Source organism: Macaca nemestrina, chromosome 7 (genome assembly GCF_043159975.1).
Source record: "Macaca nemestrina isolate mMacNem1 chromosome 7, mMacNem.hap1, whole genome shotgun sequence".
Lineage (NCBI taxonomy): Eukaryota > Metazoa > Chordata > Mammalia > Primates > Cercopithecidae > Macaca > Macaca nemestrina.
Genome location: NC_092131.1, coordinates 37,476,724 through 37,501,575, shown reverse-complemented (window position 1 = coordinate 37,501,575; position 24,852 = coordinate 37,476,724). Strand labels below are relative to the sequence as shown.

Genomic DNA, 24,852 nt, shown 5'->3' with positions numbered 1-24,852 from the left:
ACCTATTTTACTGATGCTAGTAGCAATGGTAAGGCTGGATATTGGAGTGTTTATTAATCTCGAGTTACAGTTTATCCTTATCCCTCGGTGCAACAGGGAGAATTGTTTGCTATTCTCATGGTCTGACTTGATTTCCCTACTACTAGTTGTAACATTGTTAGTGATTCTCAATATGCTGTTTATGTTACTTCTTATATTTCTCAGGCCACTTTACCTCTTTGTGCTACTTCTTCTCTTCAAAAACTCTTTTCTTTGTTATCCTCTACTTTGAGCCAACGTCGAGCTCCTTTATTCATCACTCATCTTCGTTCTCATTCTCAACTTCCCGGACCATTAGTTCATGGTAACACTCAGATTCATTCGCTTTTAACTGGCCACCTGCAGGCTGCAGAACAAGAACATGCTCTACATCACACTAATAGTTCTGGCCTTCAACGACGGTTTCATTTAACTCGTAAACAAGCTCGTTCTCTTATTTGAGCTTGTCCTTCCTGTGCTCCTTTGAGCATTCCATCCTTCCATCCTGGGGTTAATCCATGAGGTACTCAAGTTAATCAGATTTGGCAAATGGATGTCACTCATGTCCCTTCTTTTGGACAATTAAAGTATGTTCATCATACCATTGATACCTTTTCTCATTTTCAATGGGCAACTCCGTTGCCATCTGAGAAAGCTGATTCTGTTATTACACATCTCTTAGCTTTTTTCGCCATCATGGGCATTCCTCTTATACTTAAAACTGATAATGCCCCTGCCTACGTCTCTCGTAAATTACAAGTTTTCTTACAGCAATACAATATTCAGCATATCACCGGGATCCCGGGCAACAGTCAAGGTCAAGCCATCATTGAACGTGCAAATTTAACCTTAAAAACTCAACTGCAAAAACAAAAAGGGGGAAATGAGTCCCCCAGAAACCAGATTCTGAAGGTTCTTTCAATGGAGACAATTGCAAGACTCTGCTGCCGTAACCCATCTTTCCTCACCTCCCTCGGTGATAGTCCCCGCTGACAATTTAAGGGTTTGGTATCCTAATGAAGAAGGTAAGTATGTTCAAGGGCAAGTTCTAAAACAGGGACGGGGCTATGCTCTTGTCCTTACAGGGAGCAGACCTGAGTGGTTTCCTACAAGACGATTGAAACCCTGTTGAAAAGAAAACTGGATTCAGCATGCATTTCTTCCTTTGTTGGATGTGCCTTGGTGGGGGACTTATTTCCCTTAGTGAGGCTTTGTATGAATATTGGACTTATATTCCCTTTCCGCCCTTGTATCAGGGAGTTGCCTGGGGGGAGGCGGAAATTAAGGTTTTCACCAATGACACTACTTGGATGCCGTCCCCCTATATGGACAAGGACAATATAGAACGGGAAATGGGAATCATAAACAGCACATACCAATTTGGAGTGGAAGGACTTCCAATATGCATGGGAAATAGTCCTCATTGTCTCCGAAAATCGCATGAAGCCTGGGCTGTTCGCTATAATCATAGTCATGTGGCTGCTAATATTGTTATTATTGTAACTAGAAGCTTTCAGTATAATCATACTGTATATAGTAATGAGACTATTCCTAGTTCTTTACCTTTTTGTCCTATCCCAGAGGTTTCCCCTAATATTGAGGTGCTGGAGTGGCAACACTGTCGGGGAACTAAACCCCGGATTTTATTAGAATACAATGGGATGCAAGTAACTAATTGGAGTGTGCACGGTGATTTTCAAACAAAATTTAGTCACATACCTTTGAAATGGCACCGGGTAAATAAAAGTATTGCCGCTAACGGTAATGAAACCTTGGTATGACATGAAGGAGGCCTGTCGTCACGTATGCCTCATCTTAGACACTCTTTACAAGTACAGAGTCATCTTTGGAAGTTGTTAGCTGCAGGCGATGCCATTAGCACTTTTGTGGGGAATATGTCCCTTAATCTTTCTAACCCAAATAACTCCTTTCATATTCAGTTATATCGGAATACCTCCCGATATATTATTGCTTGTGTCCGTAAGCCCTACCTATTATTAGCGGGGAATTTGACATGGGATAAAGATACGGGGATTGTTAATTGTACAGATACGTGTACATTTTTGTCTTGCCTCAATCATTCATGGTGGCACAACTTTACTGGGGATATTTATATCCTCAGGACTTGTAAGGAAATTTGGCTACTTGTTAACCTTACACGACCGTGGGGGGCATCACCTCTTGAGACTATATTAGGACTTCTCTCCAGTGAACCTGCCATGCCCTTGGACTTATAATTGCCTCGGTGATGAGCCTTGTCGCCATTGCCTCCACTGCGGCCGTAGCAGGGCTCGCTCTACATCAAAGCATACAAAATGCTGAATTTGTGTAGCAATTGCACGAGCAATCTCACCGGTTATGGCTTCAACAACGAAACATTGATACTCAACTTGCTGAAAGATTGGACAACATGGAGCAAGCCTTGACATGGCTTGGAGATCAGCTCACTGTCCTCGGTACTCGGATAACATTGCAATGTGATTGGAACTCCACTCAATTTTGTGTAACGCCTGTGCCTTTTTATATCTCTCAGAACTGGACGGAAATCTGAAAATTATTAGTAGGCCATAAAAATATTAGTTTGGACATCCAAGAGCTCACTCCAAACATTTCCGAAGCATTTCGACAACAATTACATGTATTGTCTGGAACTGCAACCCTGCAGGAGCTGGGTCAACGCCTTGCTGCCCTTAACCCATGGACCCAGATGAAAACATGGATTTCTACAATCTCTGGAAGTATATTGCTTTGGGCACTCGGATTAGGTCTGCTTCTCCTGGTGACCTGATGCTCCCTCCGTCGCCTCCAAAAACAAAAGAAAACACAGGAACAAATATGGGCTACCTTTCTAGGATTGAGGCAAAACAAAAAGGGGGAAATGCAGGGGCCCTTGAAAACAGTATGCTGAGAATAGATAGGGCTCAAGGACAGTATCTCCAATTGAACTTTTAATGAACTCCCGTAGGCGCCAAGAAGGCGGACAAATAAGGAAGAGCATAGAGACAAGGAACTAAGCAGAAGGTTACATCTGGGTAAAGAAAGTTTGTTTTGCATTGTGTTCTTTCTGCTGACGTGGGGTTTATGGAGTATAAATAAAGTGAGGCAGAGGCTCTGGGCGCGGCCGCCATGTTCTCTGTATGTCTTGTCCTGTGTTGTCTTGTGTGTTCATTCCTTTGTTTAGAAAACACGCAGACCCCAACATACTATAGTTTAATAACTATATTTTTCTTCCATTGGGAGAAACTAGGTAAAAGCTATATGAGATCTATTATTTTTATAACTATGTATAATTATCTCAATAAAATTTTCAATTGAAAGTTTGAATGAGTAGTTTAAAATCTTCCTAAATGGAAAACAAGCTTTGATGGTTTTATAAGCTAAACCTAACGGTCAAGAAATAAATAACTCCAATGTTGTATCATTGAACATTCTTCAATTCATTTTAAGAGATGGTATAATCATGACACTCAAATCTAAGACAGAGGGCACAAGAAAGAAAATTATAGCTTGCTCTCAATCATGACCATGGATTTAAAAATCCTACACAAAATAATACAAAAAATTAGCCGGGCATGGTGGTGGGCGCCTGTAGTCCCAGCCTCTCGGCAGGCTGAGGCAGGAGAATGGCATGAACCTGGGAGGTGAGGCATGCAGTGAGTCGAGATTGCACCACTGCACTCCAGCCTGGGTGACAGAGTGAGACTCCATCTTAAAAAAGAAAATCCTGCACAAGATATTAAGTCAGATTTAGCAATGTATAAAAAAGATAGTATATTACAACCAAGTTGAATTTATTTTAGTAATGCAACATTGTTTCAACATTTGAAAATCAATCAATATAATTCAGTACATTAAAGATTAAGGAAGAAAGACTATATAATCAGATCCAATAATGCAATTACTTGGCTAAAATCCAACATCTATTCACCACTAAAATAAAAAACAACCATTAGCAAACTAAAATGAACCTACAACAAACATCATACTTATCTGTGCAACAATGTAGCATTCTCTTTAAGATTTATTACAAGACACAGATTATGTATTACCACTGTTGAAATTCAAGGTGCCTATGACACAAAGATTTTTAAAATCTTCCTACCATGTAAGTGCCAAAGTAGCCTTTTATGCTTATTTGTTTAACACTAACAATAAAATGGACAAATAACAAACATCTCAAATGTAACCAATCAGAAAACGATCTTAAGGCTGGGTGCGGTGGCTAACGCCTGTAATCCCAGCACTTTGGGAGGCCAAGGCAGGTGAATCACTTGAGGCCAGGAGTTTGAGACCAGTCTGGCCAACATGGTGAAATCCTCTCTCTCCTAAAAATACAAAAATTAGTCAGGCATGGTGGTGTGTGCCTCTAATCCCAGCTACTCAGGAGATTGAAGCGGGAGAATTGCTTGAACTCGGGAGGCAGAGGTTGCAGTGAGCCAAGATAGCACCACTGCATTCCAGCCTAGCAGCCTGGGCGCCAGAGTGAAACGCTGTCTCAAAAATAAGAAAAAGAAAAAGACCTTAAGAGTGTTAAAGCAAAGTAAATGTATATTAGTGCAAACAGGATTTGCCACAGGGGTATCTAGAAAACATTAGACCCCAAATCGTAAATGAGTACAAGTCCTCTTGATAGTGAATCTAGGAGTTTCTGCTGTCATCTGTAGAAGTATTGAGAATATGACCAGATATGAAACATTAATTAAATTTAAACACACAGACCCTTTTTAAATTGCCAAGTGATTTTATTTCAAGATGACATCAGAATGGCTAAAAGATGATGTAATTGTCAGAGTGACTATTGATTATATCTCCCAGTAAGTGTCAATGTAATTTACTCCATTGTGTTGTCTCCTTCCCTTTCTCTTCCATAAAAATGTAATGCTTGTGAAAAGCCACCAAAGAGAAGCGAAACCAGAAAAAGGATGTAACGAGTAAATATTAAAAGTAGTGCTCGGTTTGTATTCACAAGTATGCTGCTTGCTATACGATATTGTTTGTCAGGTGGAGGGCCACTATCTATACTACCTCCTGTTCCTCTCAGTTCACATGTTGGTGGTTGCCACCCAAACACACAGTGACAATGTTTTTTGTTGTTACATACTCCTTTGTAATTGCATGTTTTAAGATCACACTCAAAATGCAGGTCTTGATAAAAAGTACAATTGTGTTTAAGACAGTAGCTCCCTGGGCCACAGGTTGCACCATCCACTACCAGCCCCATTTCTGGCAAGTCTGTCCCTTGGTGTGCTTCATAGCCAAAGCATTTTTCTTCTTTTATGTCGCGTACTAATATACTACGAAATGTAGTGTGCTCACCTCCACCGGGAATCTTGCTGACACCACTACAGTGCAACATTCCACAAAAAACATCATCTTCTTCACATGGAAAAGGTTTACTTCCTCTCGCCGTAGAATAACCCCACAGTTTCCAAATCGGTCACCAATCCTATTCAATTGTTGATAGCACGCTGGGGAGCCGTCTTTCACTTGGTAGCCAAAAAGGGCTTGACACTGCATATCACGGTCACTGCTGTTTCCTCTTACACAAACAGATACTGCTGAACATGGGGTTCCATCCTGGACATAGATGTCACTTGGACACTCTTCGTTTTTCCCATCACAGTATTCCGGTAGATCACATATACCACCCAAGTCTCTGCAAAGCACTCCAGGGGCAGCATATTTACACTCATGGCAGCAAAGTCCTGTATTGCAAACACTGCCAAGAGAAAGGATACAAGAGGTCTCACAACATCTATCATTGGCACAATCTTTAAGGGAGCCACAGTCACATTCTTCCCTCTGATTTTTGATCTTGTCTCCACAACGAGGAGCTACATAAGGAAAATTAGTGTATGGAATATTTGGATCACTCAAACAAGGATCCCATTTATTCAACCTGTTTTGCATCCGCTCATAAGAACAATTGCTCATCATATCATTAAGATCAGGAACAGGGGCCATGAGACAGTTGGTTCGTCGAAAACAATAACAACCTGCAGAATCATGTGACAAGCCCAAGTTATGACCTAGTGCATGTGCTGTTAAACATGCCCCCCTAAATAAGTGATACCTCATTAAATACACAAACATTGCTCCCCAGTTGGGGTTGCATATTCCATCAAAGTTGGCATAACAGTCCCGGTTTTCAAGTCGATATGCTGTAAAAACAACTGAGGTATCATGTTTAATATTTGTATACCATTTATGATATTTCCACACACCAAAATCTCTTACAGCTTTTCCGACAGGCATCTGATAAAACCTTACTAAATCCTTTTGATTCCATATGCACAAAACACGTACATAGACATTTAAATAAACTGGTTTGAAAATGGTATGTATGATACTGTTAATAATCACTACATTCTCTATTATGTGTGACACATTAGGGTTCCGCTGGAATAATCCATTAGTAACCGTGTAGTGAATTTTCAAGTTTTTTCTATGATGCCTCCACAAATAAACGTGGCCTGCTCTGGGAGTTTCAGACAGTTTTACCTTTTCAGATTCTTGATCTCTCTCCTCCCCTTCAGTCTTACATCTACTAGCCTCTCCTGGTCTTTCTTCTGACACAAGCAGGGATACTACATGCTCAAATTTGGAAGAAGCCTCCAGGGGTTTGATTTCATAAGTCAAGTCATCCACCTGCAGCATGCCACGCAGCCCTCCATGGCAGGTGTCCAATGTGGCCACAGACCCAGGAACCCCTTCCAGGTAGCAGTCATAGTAACAGTCTCGCGGGACAAAAGGGTAGTCCTCCTGCATGGCCCCCTGGTCATTATCAGTAAAAACAGGTAAATGTCTGGGCATCATGATCTTCTTGAGCTTCATGTGAATCACGTGCCTTCGGCCCCGGAAACGCATGCTGTAAGAGAGTTGGTCTGGCATCTCAACTCCACGCCTCCTGTGGGGCACTTTCCTGGGGATCACAATTTCTGAGGAGGTAAAGCGCCATCCTGGTGGGTCATGAAAACAATAGACCTGGGACAAGAGTGCCCAGAGGACAGGCAGCCAGAGAGCACCTGTCAAGGGGTCCTGGACCCAGGCAAGTCCCATGAATAAGGGAACCTTTGACCAAAGAAAATGCAATCAAATGGGAGGCACAAAGAGGATTCCTCAGTCTTCAGCCTTCTCCTCAGGGCAGTTATGATGAAAGCAGAGTGAGTCTGCAGGCTTGGCACCCCCTGATAGGTGAGTGGGAAGGGTTAGGCTATTACATAACAATGGTGTGCTCGTCAGGGGAGGCTGTTTTCAGTGAGCTGGAGAGGTAGGTCAGGGGGTCAAAGGAAGAGGAAAACAATGGCAGGAATTGAGAATAGCAGCATATAACTGAGATGTAATGTCCCTTGTCCTCTAAGGGAAGTCATAAGTGGGGTTTGATGAATAAGTCGGTTTGATGCAAGTTTAGGACACTTAAGGACATTTTTCTCAAGCCTAAATGAGGGAAGGGCTCAACATGTAATTAAAAGAGGGAAGCGTATCCAATGATAAGGAAAGTGGAAACTTCTCATTAAAATAATTTTGAGTGCTGCAATAAACATACGTGTATATGTGCCTTTATAGTATAATGATTTATAATCCTTTGGGTATATACCCAGTAATGGGATTGCTGGGTCGAATGGCATTTCTGGTTCTAGATCCTTGAGGAATTGCCACACTGTCTTCCACAACGGTTGAACTAACTTACACTCTCACCAACAATGTAAAAGAGTATCAATTTCTCCCCATCCTTTCCCGCATCTGTTGTTTCCAGACTTTTTAATGATCACCATTCTAACTGGCGTGAGATGGCATCTCATTGTGGTTTTGATTGGCATTTCTCTAAAGACTAGTGATGATGAGCATTTTTTTTTCATGTTTGTGGGCCGTATAAATGTCTTCTTTCAAGAATTGTCTGTTCACATCCTTTGACCTATTTTTGATGGGGTGATTTGTTTTTTCCTTGTAAATTTAAGTTTCTTGTAGATTCGGGATATTAGACCTTTGTCAGATAGATAGATTGCTAAAATTTTCTCTCACTCTGTAGGTTGCCTGTTTACTCTAATGATAGTTTCTTTTGCTGAGCAGAAGCTCTTTAGTTTAATTAGCTCCCATTTGTCAATTTTGGCTTTTGTTGCCATTGCTTTTGTGATGAACAACTTCAGCAAAGTCTCAGGGTACAAAATCAGTGTGCAAAAATCACAAGCATTCCAATACACCAAAAATAGACAAGCATAGAGCCAAATCATGAGTGAATTCTCATTCACAATGGCTACAAAGAAAATAAAATACCTAGGAATACAACTTACAAGGGACCTGAAGTCCTCTTCGAGGAGAACTGCAAACCACTGTTCAAGGAAAGAAGAGAGGACACAAACAAATGAAAAAAAAATTCCTTGCTCATGGATAGGAAGAATCAATATTGTGAAAACGGCCATACTGCCCGGAGCAATTAGACATTCAGTGCTATTCCTACCAAACTACCCTTGACTTTCTCCACTGAACTAGAGAAAGTTACTTTAAATTTCATATGGAACCAAAAAAGAGCCCATATAGTCAAGACAATCCTAATCAAAAAGAACAAAGCAGCAGATATCACTCTACCTGCCTTCAAACTAAAGTACAAGGCTACAGTGACAAAAGCAGCATGATACTGGCACCAAAACAGATATATAGACCAATGGAACAGAACAGAGGCCTCAGAAATAACACCACACATTTACAACCATCTGATCTTTGACAAACCTGACAAAAACAAGCAATGGGGAAAGGATTCCTTATTTAATAAATGGTGCTGAGAAAACTAGTTAGCCATGACAATAGATTTCTCATCAGAAAACATGGAAACGAGAAGGATGTGGCACAACATTTTTCAAGTACTGAAAGGAAAGAGATGTCAACCATGAATATTATATCATGTGAAACTGTCCTTCAGGAATGAACAGGAAATAAAGACATTCTGAAAGGAAGGAGAACTACAAGAGTTTGCAGCTCGCGGATCTACTGTTAAAGATTGGCCACAGGACACTGTGGAAAGTAGTTTGGAGATTTCTCAAAGAATTAGAAAGAGAACTTCCATTCAACTGAGCAATCCCATTACTGGGTATATGCCAAAGAAAAATAAATTGTTCTATCAAAAAGACACATGCACCTGTATGTTCATTGCAGCACTATTCACAATAGCAAAGACATAGAACCAATCTAGCTGCCCAACAATGGTGGATTCGATAAAGAAAATGTGGTATATCCACACCATGGAATACTATAGAGCCATACAAAGAATGAAATCATGCCTTTGCAGTAACATAGATGCAGCTTGACACGATGCGTATCTGTGTCCCCACCCAAATCTCATGTTGAATTGTAATCCCGTGTTGGAGGTGGGGCATGGTGAGAGGTGATTGAATCATGGGGATAGTCCTTCATGAATGGTTTAGCATCATCTTCTCAGGTAATGGTGAGTGAGTTCTCATGAGATCTGTTTGTTTAAAAGTGCGTAGCACCTCCCCCTTCACTCTCTTTGTCCGTCCTTCTCCAGCCATATGAAGTGATGGCTTCCCCTTCACCTTCTGCCATGATTGTTTAAGTTTCCTGAGATCTCACCTGAAGCCAAGCAGATGCCAGCATCATGCTTCCTGTATTGCCTGCAGAACTGAGTCAATTACCTTCTTTTCTTTATAAATTACCCAGTCTCAGGGATTTCTTTATAGCAGTGTGCGAATGAACAAATACACAGATGGAGGTAACAGAAAACCAAAAACCAAATACAAATAAGAAATAGCTATAACAAATAGAAATAAATAATGAAAGGGAAAACTTAAGCATTAACAATAGTTACCTTAAATGTAAATGATCTTAATACACCAATCTAAAGACAGAGAGAAGCAGAGTGGGTAAATAAACATGACACAACACTATGCTGTGTATAAAAAATTCACTTCAAATCTAATCAAATAGGCCGAATGTAAAAGAATTGAAAAAGATTTACCATGCAAACACTGATTTTAAAAAAGCAGGAGTGGCTACATACTTTCACACACAAATGAGTACAAATATAACTGAGGCAATCTGAGTAAGCCCAGGAAATTGTATTGATGTCAACAACCTAGTTATGTTATTGTACTATAGTTTAATAACTATATTTTTCTTCCATTGGGAGAAACTAGGTAAAAGCTATATGAGATCTTTCTATTATTTTTATAACTATGTATAATTGTCTCAATAAAATTTTCAATTGAAAGTTTGAATGAATAGTTTAAAATCTTCCTAAAAGGAAAACAAGCTTTGATGGTTTTATAAGCTAAACCTAACGGTCAAGAAATAAATAACTCCAATGTTGTATCATTGAACATTCTTCAATTCATTTTAAGAGATGGTATAAAATCATGACACTCAAATCTAAGAAAGAGGGCACAAGAAAGAAAATTATAGCTTGCTCTCAATCATGACCATGGATTTAAAAATCCTACACAAAATAATACAAAAAATTAGCCGGGCATGGTGGTGGGTGCCTGTAGTCCCAGCCTCTCGGCAGGCTGAGGCAGGAGAATGGCATGAACCTGGGAGGTGGAGCCTGCAGTGAGTCGAGATTGCACCACTGCACTCCAGCCTGGGTGACAGAGTGAGACTCCATCTTAAAAAAGAAAATCCTGCACAAAATATTAAGTCAGATTTAGTAATGTATAAAAAAGATAGTATATTACAACCAAGTTGAATTTATTTTAGTAATGCAACATTGTTTCAACATTTGAAAATCAATCAATATAATTCAGTACATTAAAGATTAAGGAAGAAAGACTATATAATCAGATCCAATAATGCAATTACTTGGCTAAAATCCAACATCTATTCACCACTAAAATAAAAAACAACCATTAGCAAACTAAAATGAACCTACAACAAACATCATACTTATCTGTGCAACAATGTAGCATTCTCTTTAAGATTTATTACAAGACACAGATTATGTATTACCACTGTTGAAATTCAAGGTGCCTATGACACAAAGATTTTTAAAATCTTCCTACCATGTAAGTGCCAAAGTAGCCTTTTATGCTTATTTGTTTAACACTAACAATAAAATGGACAAATAACAAACATCTCAAATGTAACCAATCAGAAAACGATCTTAAGGCTGGTTGCGGTGGCTAACGCCTGTAATCCCAGCACTTTGGGAGGCCAAGGCAGGTGAATCACTTGAGGCCAGGAGTTTGAGACCAGTCTGGCCAACATGGTGAAACCCTCCCTCTCCTAAAAATACAAAAATTAGTCAGGCATGGTGGTGTGTGCCTGTAATCCCAGCTACTCAGGAGATTGAAGCGGGAGAATTGCTTGAACTCAGGAGGCAGAGGTTGCAGTGAGCCAAGATAGCACCACTGCATTCCAGCCTGGCAGCCTGGGCGCCAGAGTGAGACCCTGTCTCAAAAATAAAAAAAAGAAAAAGACCTTAAGAGTGTTAAAGCAAAGTAAATGTGTATTAGTGCACACAGGATTTGCCACAGGGGTATCTAGAAAACATTAGACCCCAAATCGTAAATGAGTACAAGTCCTCTTGTTAGTGAATCTAGGAGTTTCTGCCGTCATCTGTAGAAGTATTGAGAATATGACCAGATATGAAACGTTAATTAAATTTAAACACACAGACCCTTTTTAAATTGCCAAGTGATTTTATTTCAAGATGATATCAGAATTGCTAAAAGATGATCTAAGTGTCAGAGTGACTATTGATTATATCTCCCAGTAAGTGTCAATGTAATTTACTCCATTGTGTTGTCTCCTTCCCTTTCTCTTCCATAAAAATGTAATGCTTGTGAAAAGCCACCAAAGAGAAGCGAAACCAGAAAAAGGATGTAACGAGTAAATATTAAAAGTAGTGCTCGGTTTGTATTCACAAGGATGCTGCTTGCAACACGATATTGTTTGTCAGGTGGAGGGCCACTATCTATACTACCTCCTGTTCCTCTCAGTTCACATGTTGGTGGTTGCCACCCAAACACACAGTGACAATGTTTTTTGTTGTTACATACTCCTTTGTAATTGCATGTTTTAAGATCACACTCAAAATGCAGGTCTTGATAAAAAGTACAATTGTGTTTAAGACAGTAGCTCCCTGGGCCACAGGTTGCACCATCCACTACCAGCCCCATTTCTGGCAAGTCTGTCCCTTGGTGTGCTTCATAGCCAAAGCATTTTTCTTCTTTTATATCGCGTACTAATATACTACGAAATGTAGTGTGCTCACCTCCACCGGGAATCTTGCTGACACCACTACAGTGCAACATTCCACAAAAAACATCATCTTCTTCACATGGAAAAGGTTTACTTCCTCCTCGCTGTAGAATAACCCCACAGTTTCCAAATCGGTCACCAATCGTATTCAATTGTTGATAGCATGCTGGGGAGCCGTCTTTCACTTCGTAGCCAAAAAGTGCTTGACACTGCGTATCACGGTCACTGCAGTTTCCTCTTACACAAACAGATACTGCTGAACATGGGGTTCCATCCTGGACATAGACGTCATTTGGACACTCTTCGTTTTTCCCATCACAGTATTCCGGTAGATCACATATACCACCCAAGTCTCTGCAAAGCACTCCAGGGGCAGCATATTTACACTCATGGCAGCAAAGTCCTGTATTGCAAACACTGCCAAGAGAAAGGATACAAGAGGTCTCACAACATCTATCATTGGCACAATCTTTAAGGGAGCCACAGTCACATTCTTCCCTCTGATTTTTGATCTTGTCTCCACAACGAGGAGCTACATAAGGAAAATTAGTGTATGGAATATTTGGATCACTCAAACAAGGATCCCATTTATTCAACCTGTTTTGCAGCCGGTCATAAGAACAATTGCTCATCATATCATTAAGATCAGGAACAGGGGCCATGAGACAGTTGGTTCGTCGAAAACAATAACAACCTGCAGAATCATGTGACAAGCCCAAGTTATGACCTAGTGCATGTGCTGTTAAACATGCCCCCCTAAATAAGTGATACCTCATTAAATACACAAACATTGCTCCCCAGTTGGGGTTGCATATTCCATCAAAGTTGGCATAACAGTCCCGGTTTTCAAGTCGATATGCTGTAAAAACAACTGAGGTATCATGTTTAATATTTGTATACCATTTATGATATTTCCACACACCAAAATCTCTTACAGCTTTTCCGGCAGGCGTCCGATAAAACTTTACTAAATCCTTTTTATTCCATATGCACAAAACACGTACATAGACATTTAAATAAACTGGTTTGAAAATGGTATGTATGATACTGTTAATAATCACTACATTCTCTATTATGTGTGACACATTAGGGTTCCGCTGGAATAATCCATTAGTAACCGTGTAGTGAATTTTCAAGTTTTTTCTATGATGCCTCCACAAATAAACGTGGCCTGCTCTGGGAGTTTCAGACAGTTTTACCTTTTCAGATTCTTGATCTCTCTCCTCCCCTTCAGTCTTACATCTACTAGCCTCTCCTGGTCTTTCTTCTGACACAAGCAGGGATACTACATGCTCAAATTTGGAAGAAGCCTCCAGGGGTTTGATTTCATAAGTCAAGTCATCCACCTGCAGCATGCCACGCAGCCCTCCATGGCAGGTGTCCAATGTGGCCACAGACCCAGGAACCCCTTCCAGGTAGCAGTCATAGTAACAGTCTTGCGGGACAAAAGGGTAGTTCTCCTGCATGGCCCCCTGGTCATTATCAGTAAAAACAGGTAAATGTCTGGGCATCATGTTCTTCTTGAGCTTCATGTGAATCACGTGCCTTCGGCCCTGGAAACGCATGCTGTAAGAGAGTTGGTCTGGCATCTCAACTCCACGCCTCCTGTGGGGCACTTTCCTGGGGATCACAATTTCTGAGGAGGTAAAGCGCCATCCTGGTGGGTCATGAAAACAATAGACCTGGGACAAGAGTGCCCAGAGGACAGGCAGCCAGAGAGCACCTGTCAAGGGGTCCTGGACCCAGGCAAGTCCCATGAATAAGGGAACCTTTGACCAAAGAAAATGCAATCAAATGGGAGGCACAAAGAGGATTCCTCAGTCTTCAGCCTTCTCCTCAGGGCAGTTATGATGAAAGCAGAGTGAGTCTGCAGGCTTGGCACCCCCTGATAGGTGAGTGGGAAGGGTTAGGCTATTACATAACAATGGTGTGCTCGTCAGGGGAGGCTGTTTTCAGTGAGCTGGAGAGGTAGGTCAGGGGGTCAAAGGAAGAGGAAAAAAATGGCAGGAATTGAGAATAGCAGCATATAACTGAGCTGTAATGTCCCTTGTCCTCTAAGGGAAGTCATAAGTGGGGTTTGATGAATAAGTCGGTTTGATGCAAGTTTAGGACACTTAAGGACATTTTTCTCAAGCCTAAATGAGGGAAAGACTCAACATGTAATTAAAAGAGGGAAGCGTATCCAATGATAAGGAAAGTGGAAACTTCTCATTAAAATAATTTTGAGTGCTGCAATAAACATACGTGTATATGTGCCTTTATAGTATAATGATTTATAATCCTTTGGGTATATACCCAGTAATGGGATTGCTGGGTCGAATGGCATTTCTGGTTCTAGATCCTTGAGGAATTGCCACACTGTCTTCCACAACGGTTGAACTAACTTACACTCCCACCAACAATGTAAAAGAGTATCAATTTCTCCCCATCCTTTCCCGCATCTGTTGTTTCCAGACTTTTTAATGATCACCATTCTAACTGGCGTGAGATGGCATCTCATTGTGGTTTTGATTGGCATTTCTCTAAAGACTAGTGATGATGAGCATTTTTTTTTCATGTTTGTGGGCCGTATAAATGTCTTCTTTCGAGAATTGTCTGTTCGGGGGGGCGGAGCAAGATGGCCGAATAGGAACAGCTCCAGTCTCCAACTCCCAGCGCGAGCGACACAGAAGACCGGTGATTTCTGCATTTTCAAGTAAGGTACTGGGTTCATCTCATTGGGGAGTGCCGGACAATCGGTGCTGGTCAGCTGCTGCAGCCCGACCAGCGAGAGCTGAAGCAGGGCGAGGTATTGCCTCACCTGGGAAGCGCAAGGGGGAAGGGAATCCCTTTTCCTAGCCAGGGGAACTGAGACACAACACCTGGAAAATCGGGTAACTCCCACCCCAATACTGCGCTTTAAGCAAACAGGCACACCAGGAGATCATATCCCACACCTGACCAGGAGGGTCCCACACCCACGGAGCCTCCCTCATTGCTAGCACAGCAGTCTGATCTACCGGCAAGGCAGCAGCGAGGCTGGGGGAGGGGCCCACGCCATTGCTGAGGCTTAAGTAGGTAAACAAAGCTGCTGGGAAGCTCGAACTGGGTGGAGCTCACAGCAGCTCAAGGAAACCTGCCTGTCTCTGTAGACTCCACCTCTGGGGACAGGGCACAGATAACAACAAAAGCAGCCGAAACCTCTGCAGACGCAAAGGACTCTGTCTGACAGCTTTGAAGAGAGCAGTGGATCTCCCAACACGGAGGCTGAGATCTGAGAACGGACAGACTGCCTGCTCAAGCGGGTCCCTGACTCCTGAGTAGCCTGACTGGGAGACATCCCCCACTAGGGGCAGTCTGACACCCCACACCTCACAGGGTGGAGTACACCCCTGAGAGGAAGCTTCCAAAGCAAGAATTAGACAGGTACACTCGCTGTTCAGAAATATTCTATCTTCTGCAGCCTCTGCTGCTGATACCCAGGCAAACAGGGTCTGGAGTGGACCTCAAGCAATCTCCAACAGACCTACAGCTGAGGGTCCTCACTGTTAGAAGGAAAACTATCAAACAGGAAGGACACCTACACCAAAACCCCATCAGTACATCACCATCATCAAAGACCAGAGGCAGATAAAACCACAAAGATGGGGAAAAAGCAGGGCAGAAAAGCTGGAAATTCAAAAAATAAGAGCGCATCTCCCCCGGCAAAGGAGCGCAGCTCATCGCCAGCAACGGATCAAAGCTGGACGGAGAATGACTTTGACGAGATGAGAGAAGAAGGCTTCAGTCCATCAAATTTCTCAGAGCTAAAGGAGGAATTACGTACCCAGCGCAAAGAAACTAAAACTCTTGAAAAAAAAGTGGAAGAATTGATGGCTAGAGTAATTAATGCAGAGAAGGTCATAAACGAAATGAAAGAGATGAAAACCATGACACGAGAAATACGTGACAAATGCACAAGCTTCAGTAACCGACTCGATCAACTGGAAGAAAGAGTATCTGCGATTGAGGATCAAATGAATGAAATGAAGCGAGAAGAGAAACCAAAAGAACAAAGAAGAAAAAGAAATGAACAAAGCCTGCAAGAAGTATGGGATTATGTAAAAAGACCAAATCTACGTCTGATTGGGGTGCCTGAAAGTGAGAGGGAAAATGGAACCAAGTTGGAAAACACTCTTCAGGATATCATCCAGGAGAACTTCCCCAACCTAGTAGGGCAGGCCAACATTCAAATCCAGGAAATACAAAGAACGCCACAAAGATACTCCTCGAGAAGAGCAACTCCAAGACACATAATTGCCAGATTCACCAAAGTTGAAATGAAGGAAAAAATCTTAAGGGCAGCCAGAGAGAAAGGTCGGCTTACCCACAAAGGGAAGCCCATCAGACTAACAGCAGATCTCTCGGCAGAAACTCTCCAAGCCAGAAGAGAGTGGGGGCCAATATTCAACATTCTTAAAGAAAAGAATTTTAAACCCAGAATTTCATATCCAGCCAAACTAAGTTTCATAAGTGAAGGAGAAATAAAATCCTTTACAGATAAGCAAATGCTTAGAGATTTTGTCACCACTAGGCCTGCCTTACAAGAGACCCTGAAGGAAGCACTAAACATGGAAAGGAACAACCGGTACCAGCCATTGCAAAAACATGCCAAAATGTAAAGACCATCGAGGCTAGGAAGAAACTGCATCAACTAACGAGCAAAATAACCAGTTAATATCATAATGGGAGGATCAAGTTCACACATAACAATCTTAACCTTAAATGTAAATGGACTAAATGCTCCAATTAAAAGACACAGACTGGCAAATTGGATAAAGAGTCAAGACCCATCAGTCTGCTGTATTCAGGAGACCCATCTCACACGCAGAGACATACATAAGCTCAAAATAAAGGGATGGAGGAAGATTTACCAAGCAAATGGAGAACAAAAAAAAGCGGGGGTTGCAATACTAGTCTCTGATAAAACAGACTTTAAACCATCAAAGATCAAAAGAGACAAAGAAGGCCATTACATAATGGTAAAGGGATCAATTCAACAGGAAGAGCTAACTATCCTAAATATATATGCACCCAATACAGGAGCACCCAGATTCATCAAGCAAGTCCTTAGAGACTTACAAAGAGACTTAGACTCCCATACAATAATAATGGGAGACTTCAACACTCCACTGTCAACATTAGACAGATCAACGAGACAGAAAGTTAACAAGGATATCCAGGAATTGAACTCATCTCTGCAGCAAGCAGACCTAATAGACATCTATAGAACTCTCCACCCCAAATCAACAGAATATACATTCTTCTCAGCACCACATCGTACTTACTCCAAAATCGACCACGTAATTGGAAGTAAAGCACTCCTCAGCAAATGTACAAGAACAGAAATTATAACAAACTGTCTCTCAGACCACAGTGCAATCAAACTAGAACTCAGGACTAAGAAACTCAATCAAAACCGCTCAACTACATGGAAACTGAACAACCTGCTCCTGAATGACTACTGGGTACATAACGAAATGAAGGCAGAAATAAAGATGTTCTTTGAAACCAATGAGAACAAAGATACAACATACCAGAATCTCTGGGACACATTTAAAGCAGTGTGTAGAGGGAAATTTATAGCACTAAATGCCCACAAGAGAAAGCAGGAAAGATCTAAAATTGACACTCTAACATCGCAATTAAAAGAACTAGAGAAGCAAGAGCAAACACATTTGAAAGCTAGCAGAAGGCAAGAAATAACTAAGATCAGAGCAGAACTGAAGGAGATAGAGACACAAAAAACTCTCCAAAAAATCAATGAATCCAGGAGTTGGTTTTTTGAAAAGATCAACAAAATTGACAGACCACTAGCAAGACTAATAAAGAAGAAAAGAGAGAGGAATCAAATCGACGCAATTAAAAATGATAAAGGGGATATCACCACCGACCCCACAGAAATACAAACTACCATCAGAGAATACTATAAACACCTCTACGCAAATAAACTGGAAAATCTAGAAGAAATGGATAATTTCCTGGACACTTACACTCTTCCAAGACTAAACCAGGAAGAAGTTGAATCCCTCAATAGACCAATAGCAGGCTCTGAAATTGAGGCAATAATTAATAGCCTACCAACCAAAAAAAGTCCAGGACCAGAAGGATTCACAGCTGAATTCTACCAGAGGTACAAGGAGGAGTTGGTACCACTCCTTCTGAAACTATTCCAATCAATAGAAAAAGAGGGAATCCTCCCTAACTCATTTTATGAGGCCAACATCATCCTGATACCAAAGCCTGGCAGAGATACAACAAAAAAAGAGAATTTTAGACCAATATCCCTGATGAACATTGATGCAAAAATCCTCAATAAAATACTGGCAAACCGGATTCAGCAACACATCAAAAAGCTTATCCACCATGATCAAGTGGGCTTCATCCCTGGGATGCAAGGCTGGTTCAACATTCGCAAATCAATAAACATAATCCAGCATATAAACAGAACCAAAGACAAGAACCACATGATTATCTCAATAGATGCAGAAAAGGCTTTTGACAAAATTCAACAGCCCTTCATGCTAAAAACGCTCAATAAATTCGGTATTGATGGAACGTACCTCAAAATAATAAGAGCTATTTATGACAAACCCACAGCCAATATCATACTGAATGGGCAAAAACTGGAAAAATTCCCTTTGAAAACTGGCACAAGACAGGGATGCCCTCTCTCACCACTCCTATTCAACATAGTGTTGGAAGTTCTGGCTAGGGCAATTAGGCAAGAGAAAGAAATCAAGGGTATTCAGTTAGGAAAAGAAGAAGTCAAATTGTCCCTTTTTGCAGATGACATGATTGTATATTTAGAAAACCCCATTGTCTCAGCCCAAAATCTCCTTCAGCTGATAAAAAACTTCAGCAAAGTCTCAGGATACAAAATTAATGTGCAAAAATCACAAGCATTCTTATACACCAGTAACAGACAAACAGAGAGCCAAATCAGGAATGAACTTCCATTCACAATTGCTTCAAAGAGAATAAAATACCTACGAATCCAACTTACAAGGGATGTAAAGGACCTCTTCAAGGAGAACTACAAACCACTGCTCAGTGAAATAAAAGAGGACACAAACAAATGGAAGAACATACCATGCTCATGGATAGGAAGAATCAATATCATGAAAATGGCCATACTGCCCAAGGTAATTTATAGATTCAATGCCACCCCCATCAAGCTACCAATGAGTTTCTTCACAGAATTGGAAAAAACTGCTTTAAAGTTCATATGGAACCAAAAAAGAGCCCGCATCTCCAAGACAATCCTAAGTCAAAAGAACAAAGCTGGAGGCATCACGCTACCTGACTACCAAACTATACTACAAGGCTACAGTAACCAAAACAGCATGGTACTGGTACCAAAACAGAGATATAGACCAATGGAACAGAACAGAGTCCTCAGAAATAATATCACACATCTACAGCCATCTGATCTTTGACAAACCTGAGAGAAACAAGAAATGGGGAAAGGATTCCCTATTTAATAAATGGTGCTGGGAAAATTGGCTAGCCATAAGTAGAAAGCTGAAACTGGATCCTTTCCTTACTCCTTATACGAAAATTAATTCAAGATGGATTAGAGACTTAAATGTTAGACCTAATACCATAAAAATCCTAGAGGAAAACCTAGGTAGTACCATTCAGGACATAGGCATGGGCAAAGACTTCATGTCTAAAACACCAAAAGCAACGGCAGCAAAAGCCAAAATTGACAAATGGGATCTCATTAAACTAAAGAGCTTCTGCACAGCAAAAGAAACTACCATCAGAGTGAACAGGCAACCTACAGAATGGGAGAAAATTTTTGCAATCTACTCATCTGACAAAGGGCTAATATCCAGAACCTACAAAGAACTCCAACAAATTTACAAGAAAAAAACAAACAACCCCATCAAAAAGTGGGCAAAGGATATGAACAGACATTTCTCAAAAGAAGACATTCATACAGCCAACAGACACATGAAAAAATGCTCATCATCACTGGCCATCAGAGAAATGCAAATCAAAACCACAATGAGATACCATCTCACACCAGTTAGAATGGCGATCATTAAAAAGTCAGGAAACAACAGGTGCTGGAGAGGATGTGGAGAAATAGGAACACTTTTACACTGTTGGTGGGATTGTAAACTAGTTCAACCATTATGGAAAACAGTATGGCGATTCCTCAAGGATCTAGAACTAGATGTACCATATGACCCAGCCATCCCATTACTGGGTATATACCCAAAGGATTATAAATCATGCTGCTATAAAGACACATGCACACGTATGTTTATTGCAGCACTATTCACAATAGCAAAGACTTGGAATCAACCCAAATGTCCATCAGTGACAGATTGGATTAAGAAAATGTGGCACATATACACCATGGAATACTATGCAGCCATCAAAAAGGATGAGTTTGTGTCCTTTGTAGGGACATGGATGCAGCTGGAAACCATCATTCTTAGCAAACTATCACAAGAACAGAAAACCAAACACCGCATGTTCTCACTCATAGGTGAGAACTGATCAATGAGATCACTTGGACTCAGGAAGGGGAACATCACACACCGGGGCCTATCATGGGGAGGGGGGAGGGGGGAGGGATTGCATTGGCAGTTATACCTGATGTAAATGACGAGTTGATGGGTGCAGCACAGCAACATGGCACAAGTATACATATGTAACAAACCTGCACGTTATGCACATGTACCCTACAACTTAAAGTATAATAATAATAAATAAATTAAAAAATAATAAAAAAAAAAAAAAAGAGAGAATTGTCTGTTCACATCCCTTGCCCTATTTTTGATGGGGTGATTTGTTTTTTCCTTGTAAATTTAAGTTCCTTGTAGATTCGGGATATTAGACCTTTGTCAGATAGATAGATTGCTAAAATTTTCTCTCACTCTGTAGGTTGCCTGTTTACTCTAATGATAGTTTCTTTTGCTGAGCAGAAGCTCTTTAGTTTAATTAGATCCCATTTGTCAATTTTGGCTTTTGTTGCCATTGCTTTTGTGATGAACAACTTCAGCAAAGTCTCAGGGTACAAAATCAATGTGCAAAAATCACAAGCATTCCAATACACCAAAAATAGACAAGCATAGAGCCAAATCATGAGTGAATTCTCATTCACAATGGCTACAAAGAAAATAAAATACCTAGGAATACAACTTACAAGGGACCTGAAGTCCTCTTCGAGGAGAACTGCAAACCACTGCTCAAGGAAAAAGAAAGGACACAAACAAATGAAAAAAAAATTCCTTGCTCATGGATAGGAAGAATCAATATTGTGAAAACGGCCATACTGCCCAGAGCAATTTAGACATTCAGTGCTATTCCTATCAAACTACCATTGACTTTCTCCACTGAACTAGAGAAAGTTACTTTAAATTTCATATGGAACCAAAAAAGAGCCCATATAGTCAACACAATCCTAATCAAAAAGAACAAAGCAGCAGATATCACTCTACCTGCCTTCAAACTACAGTACAAGGCTACAGTGACGAAAGCAGCATATGATACTGGCATCAAAACAGATATATAGACCAATGGAACAGAACAGAGGCCTCAGAAATAACACCACACATCTACAACCATCTGATCTTTGACAAACCTGACAAAAACAAGCAATGTGGAAAGGATTCCTTATTTAATAAATGGTGCTGAGAAAACTAGTTAGCCATGACAATAGATTTCTCATCAGAAAACATGGAAGCGAGAAGGATGTGGCACAACATTTTTCCAGTACTGAAAGAAAGAGCTATCAACCATGAATATTATATCATGTGAAACTGTCCTTCAGGAATGAACAGGAAATAAAGACATTCTGAAAGGAAGGAGAACTACAAGAGTTTGCAGCTCGCGGATCTACTGTTAAAGATTGGCCAAAGGACACTGTGGAAAGTAGTTTGGAGATTTCTCAAAGAATTAGAAAGAGAACTTCCATTCAACTGAGCAATCCCATTACTGGGTATATGCCAAAGAAAAATAAATTGTTCTATCAGAAAGACACATGCACCTGTATGTTCATTGCAGCACTATTCACAATAGCAAAGACATAGAACCAATCTAGCTGCCCAACAATGGTGGATTCGATAAAGAAAATGTGGTACATCCACACCATGGAATACTATAGAGCCATACAAAGAATGAAATCATGCCTTTGCAGTAACATAGATGCAGCTTGACACGATGCGTATCTGTGTCCCCACCCAAATCTCATGTTGAATTGTAATCCCCAGTGTTGGAGGTGGGGCATGGTGAGAGGTGATTGAATCATGGGGATAGTCCTTCATGAATGGTTTAGCATCATCTTCTCAGGTAATGGTGAGTGAGTTCTCATGAGATCTGTTTGTTTAAAAGTGCGTAGCACCTCCCCCTTCACTCTCTTTGTCCGTCCTTCTCCAGCCATATGAAGTGATGGCTTCCCCTTCACCTTCTGCCATGATTGTAAGTTTCCTGAGATCTCACCTGAAGCCAAGCAGATGCCAGCATCATGCTTCCTGTATTGCCTGCAGAACTGAGTCAATTACCTTCTTTTCTTTATAAATTACCCAGTCTCAGGGATTTCTTTATAGCAGTGTGCGAATGAACAAATACACAGCTGGAGGTAACAGAAAACCAAAAACCAAATACAAATAAGAAATAGCTATAACAAATAGAAATAAATAATGAAAGGGAAGACTTAAGCATTAACAATAATTACCTTAAATGTAAATGATCTTAATACACCAATCTAAAGACAGAGAGAAGCAGAGTGGGTAAATAAACATGACACAACACTATGCTGTGTATAAAAAATTCACTTCAAATCTAATCAAATAGGCCGAATGTAAAAGAATTGAAAAAGATTTACCATGCAAACATTGATTTTAAAAAAGCAGGAGTGGCTACATACTTTCACACACAAATGAGTACAAATATAACTGAGGCAATCTGAGTAAGCCCAGGAAATTGTATTGATGTCAACAACCTAGTTATGTTATTGTACTATAGTTTAATAACTATATTTTTCTTCCATTGGGAGAAACTAGGTAAAAGCTATATGAGATCTTTCTATTATTTTTATAACTATGTATAATTGTCTCAATAAAATTTTCAATTGAAAGTTTGAATGAATAGTTTAAAATCTTCCTAAAAGGAAAACAAGCTTTGATGGTTTTACAAGCTAAACCTAACGGTCAAGAAATAAATAACTCCAATGTTGTATCATTGAACATTCTTCAATTCATTTTAAGAGATGGTATAAAATCATGACACTCAAATCTAAGAAAGAGGGCACAAGAAAGAAAATTATAGCTTGCTCTCAATCATGACCATGGATTTAAAAATCCTACACAAGATAATACAAAAAATTAGCCGGGCATGGTGGTGGGTGCCTGTAGTCCCAGCCTCTCGGCAGGCTGAGGCAGGAGAATGGCATGAACCTGGGAGGTGGAGCCTGCAGTGAGTCGAGATTGCACCACTGCACTCCAGCCTGGGTGACAGAGTGAGACTCCATCTTAAAAAAGAAAATCCTGCACAAAATATTAAGTCAGATTTAGTAATGTATAAAAAAGATAGTATATTACAACCAAGTTGAATTTATTTTAGTAATGCAACATTGTTTCAACATTTGAAAATCAATCAATATAATTCAGTACATTAAAGATTAAGGAAGAAAGACTATATAATCAGATCCAATAATGCAATTACTTGGCTAAAATCCAACATCTATTCACCACTAAAATAAAAAACAACCATTAGCAAACTAAAATGAACCTACAACAAACATCATACTTATCTGTGCAACAATGTAGCATTCTCTTTAAGATTTATTACAAGACACAGATTATGTATTACCACTGTTGAAATTCAAGGTGCCTATGACACAAAGATTTTTAAAATCTTCCTACCATGTAAGTGCCAAAGTAGCCTTTTATGCTTATTTGTTTAACACTAACAATAAAATGGACAAATAACAAACATCTCAAATGTAACCAATCAGAAAAAGACCTTAAGGCTGGGTGCGGTGGCTAACGCCTGTAATCCCAGCACTTTGGGAGGCCAAGGCAGGTGAATCACTTGAGGCCAGGAGTTTGAGACCAGTCTGGCCAACATGGTGAAACCCTCCCTCTCCTAAAAATACAAAAATTAGTCAGGCATGGTGGTGTGTGCCTGTAATCCCAGCTACTCAGGAGATTGAAGCGGGAGAATTGCTTGAACTCAGGAGGCAGAGGTTGCAGTGAGCCAAGATCGCACCACTGCATTCCAGCCTGGCAGCCTGGGCGCCAGAGTGAGACCCTGTCTCAAAAATAAAAAAAAGAAAAAGACCTTAAGAGTGTTAAAGCAAAGTAAATGTATATTAGTGCACACAGGATTTGCCACAGGGGTATCTAGCAAACATTAGACCCCAAATCGTAAATGAGTACAAGTCCTCTTTTTAGTGAATCTAGGAGTTTCTGCCATCATCTGTAGAAGTATTGAGAATATGACCTGACATGAAATGTTAATTAAATTTAAATAAGCAAAAGAAAAAGACCTTAAGAGTGTTAAAGCAAAGCAAATGTATATTAGTGCAAACAGGATTTGCCACAGGGGTATCTAGAAAACATTAGACCCCAAATCATAAATGAGTAC

General features: G+C 40.4%; 2 protein-coding genes across 2 annotated transcripts; both read right to left on the bottom strand.

Annotated features, from left to right (window-relative positions):
* Positions 1-392: 392 nt before the first annotated feature.
* On the bottom strand, positions 393-7,077 carry LOC139364258 (disintegrin and metalloproteinase domain-containing protein 21-like). The gene is given in 2 exon segments (XM_071099949.1): positions 393-5,421; positions 5,424-7,077. Coding segments are annotated over 2 exon segments (2,226 nt in total). The 3' UTR covers positions 393-4,849.
* A 122-nt stretch (positions 7,078-7,199) lies between these two features.
* LOC105472914 (disintegrin and metalloproteinase domain-containing protein 21-like) lies at positions 7,200-24,851 on the bottom strand. The gene is made up of 3 exons (XM_011726519.2): positions 22,705-24,851; positions 9,604-14,188; positions 7,200-7,280 (listed from the first exon to the last, which is right to left on the bottom strand). The coding sequence occupies exon 2, from the start codon at positions 13,983-13,985 to the stop codon at positions 11,757-11,759; it is 2,229 nt and encodes a 742-aa protein (XP_011724821.2). The 5' UTR covers positions 13,986-14,188; positions 22,705-24,851; the 3' UTR covers positions 7,200-7,280; positions 9,604-11,756.
* Between the last annotated feature and the right edge of the window lies 1 nt (position 24,852).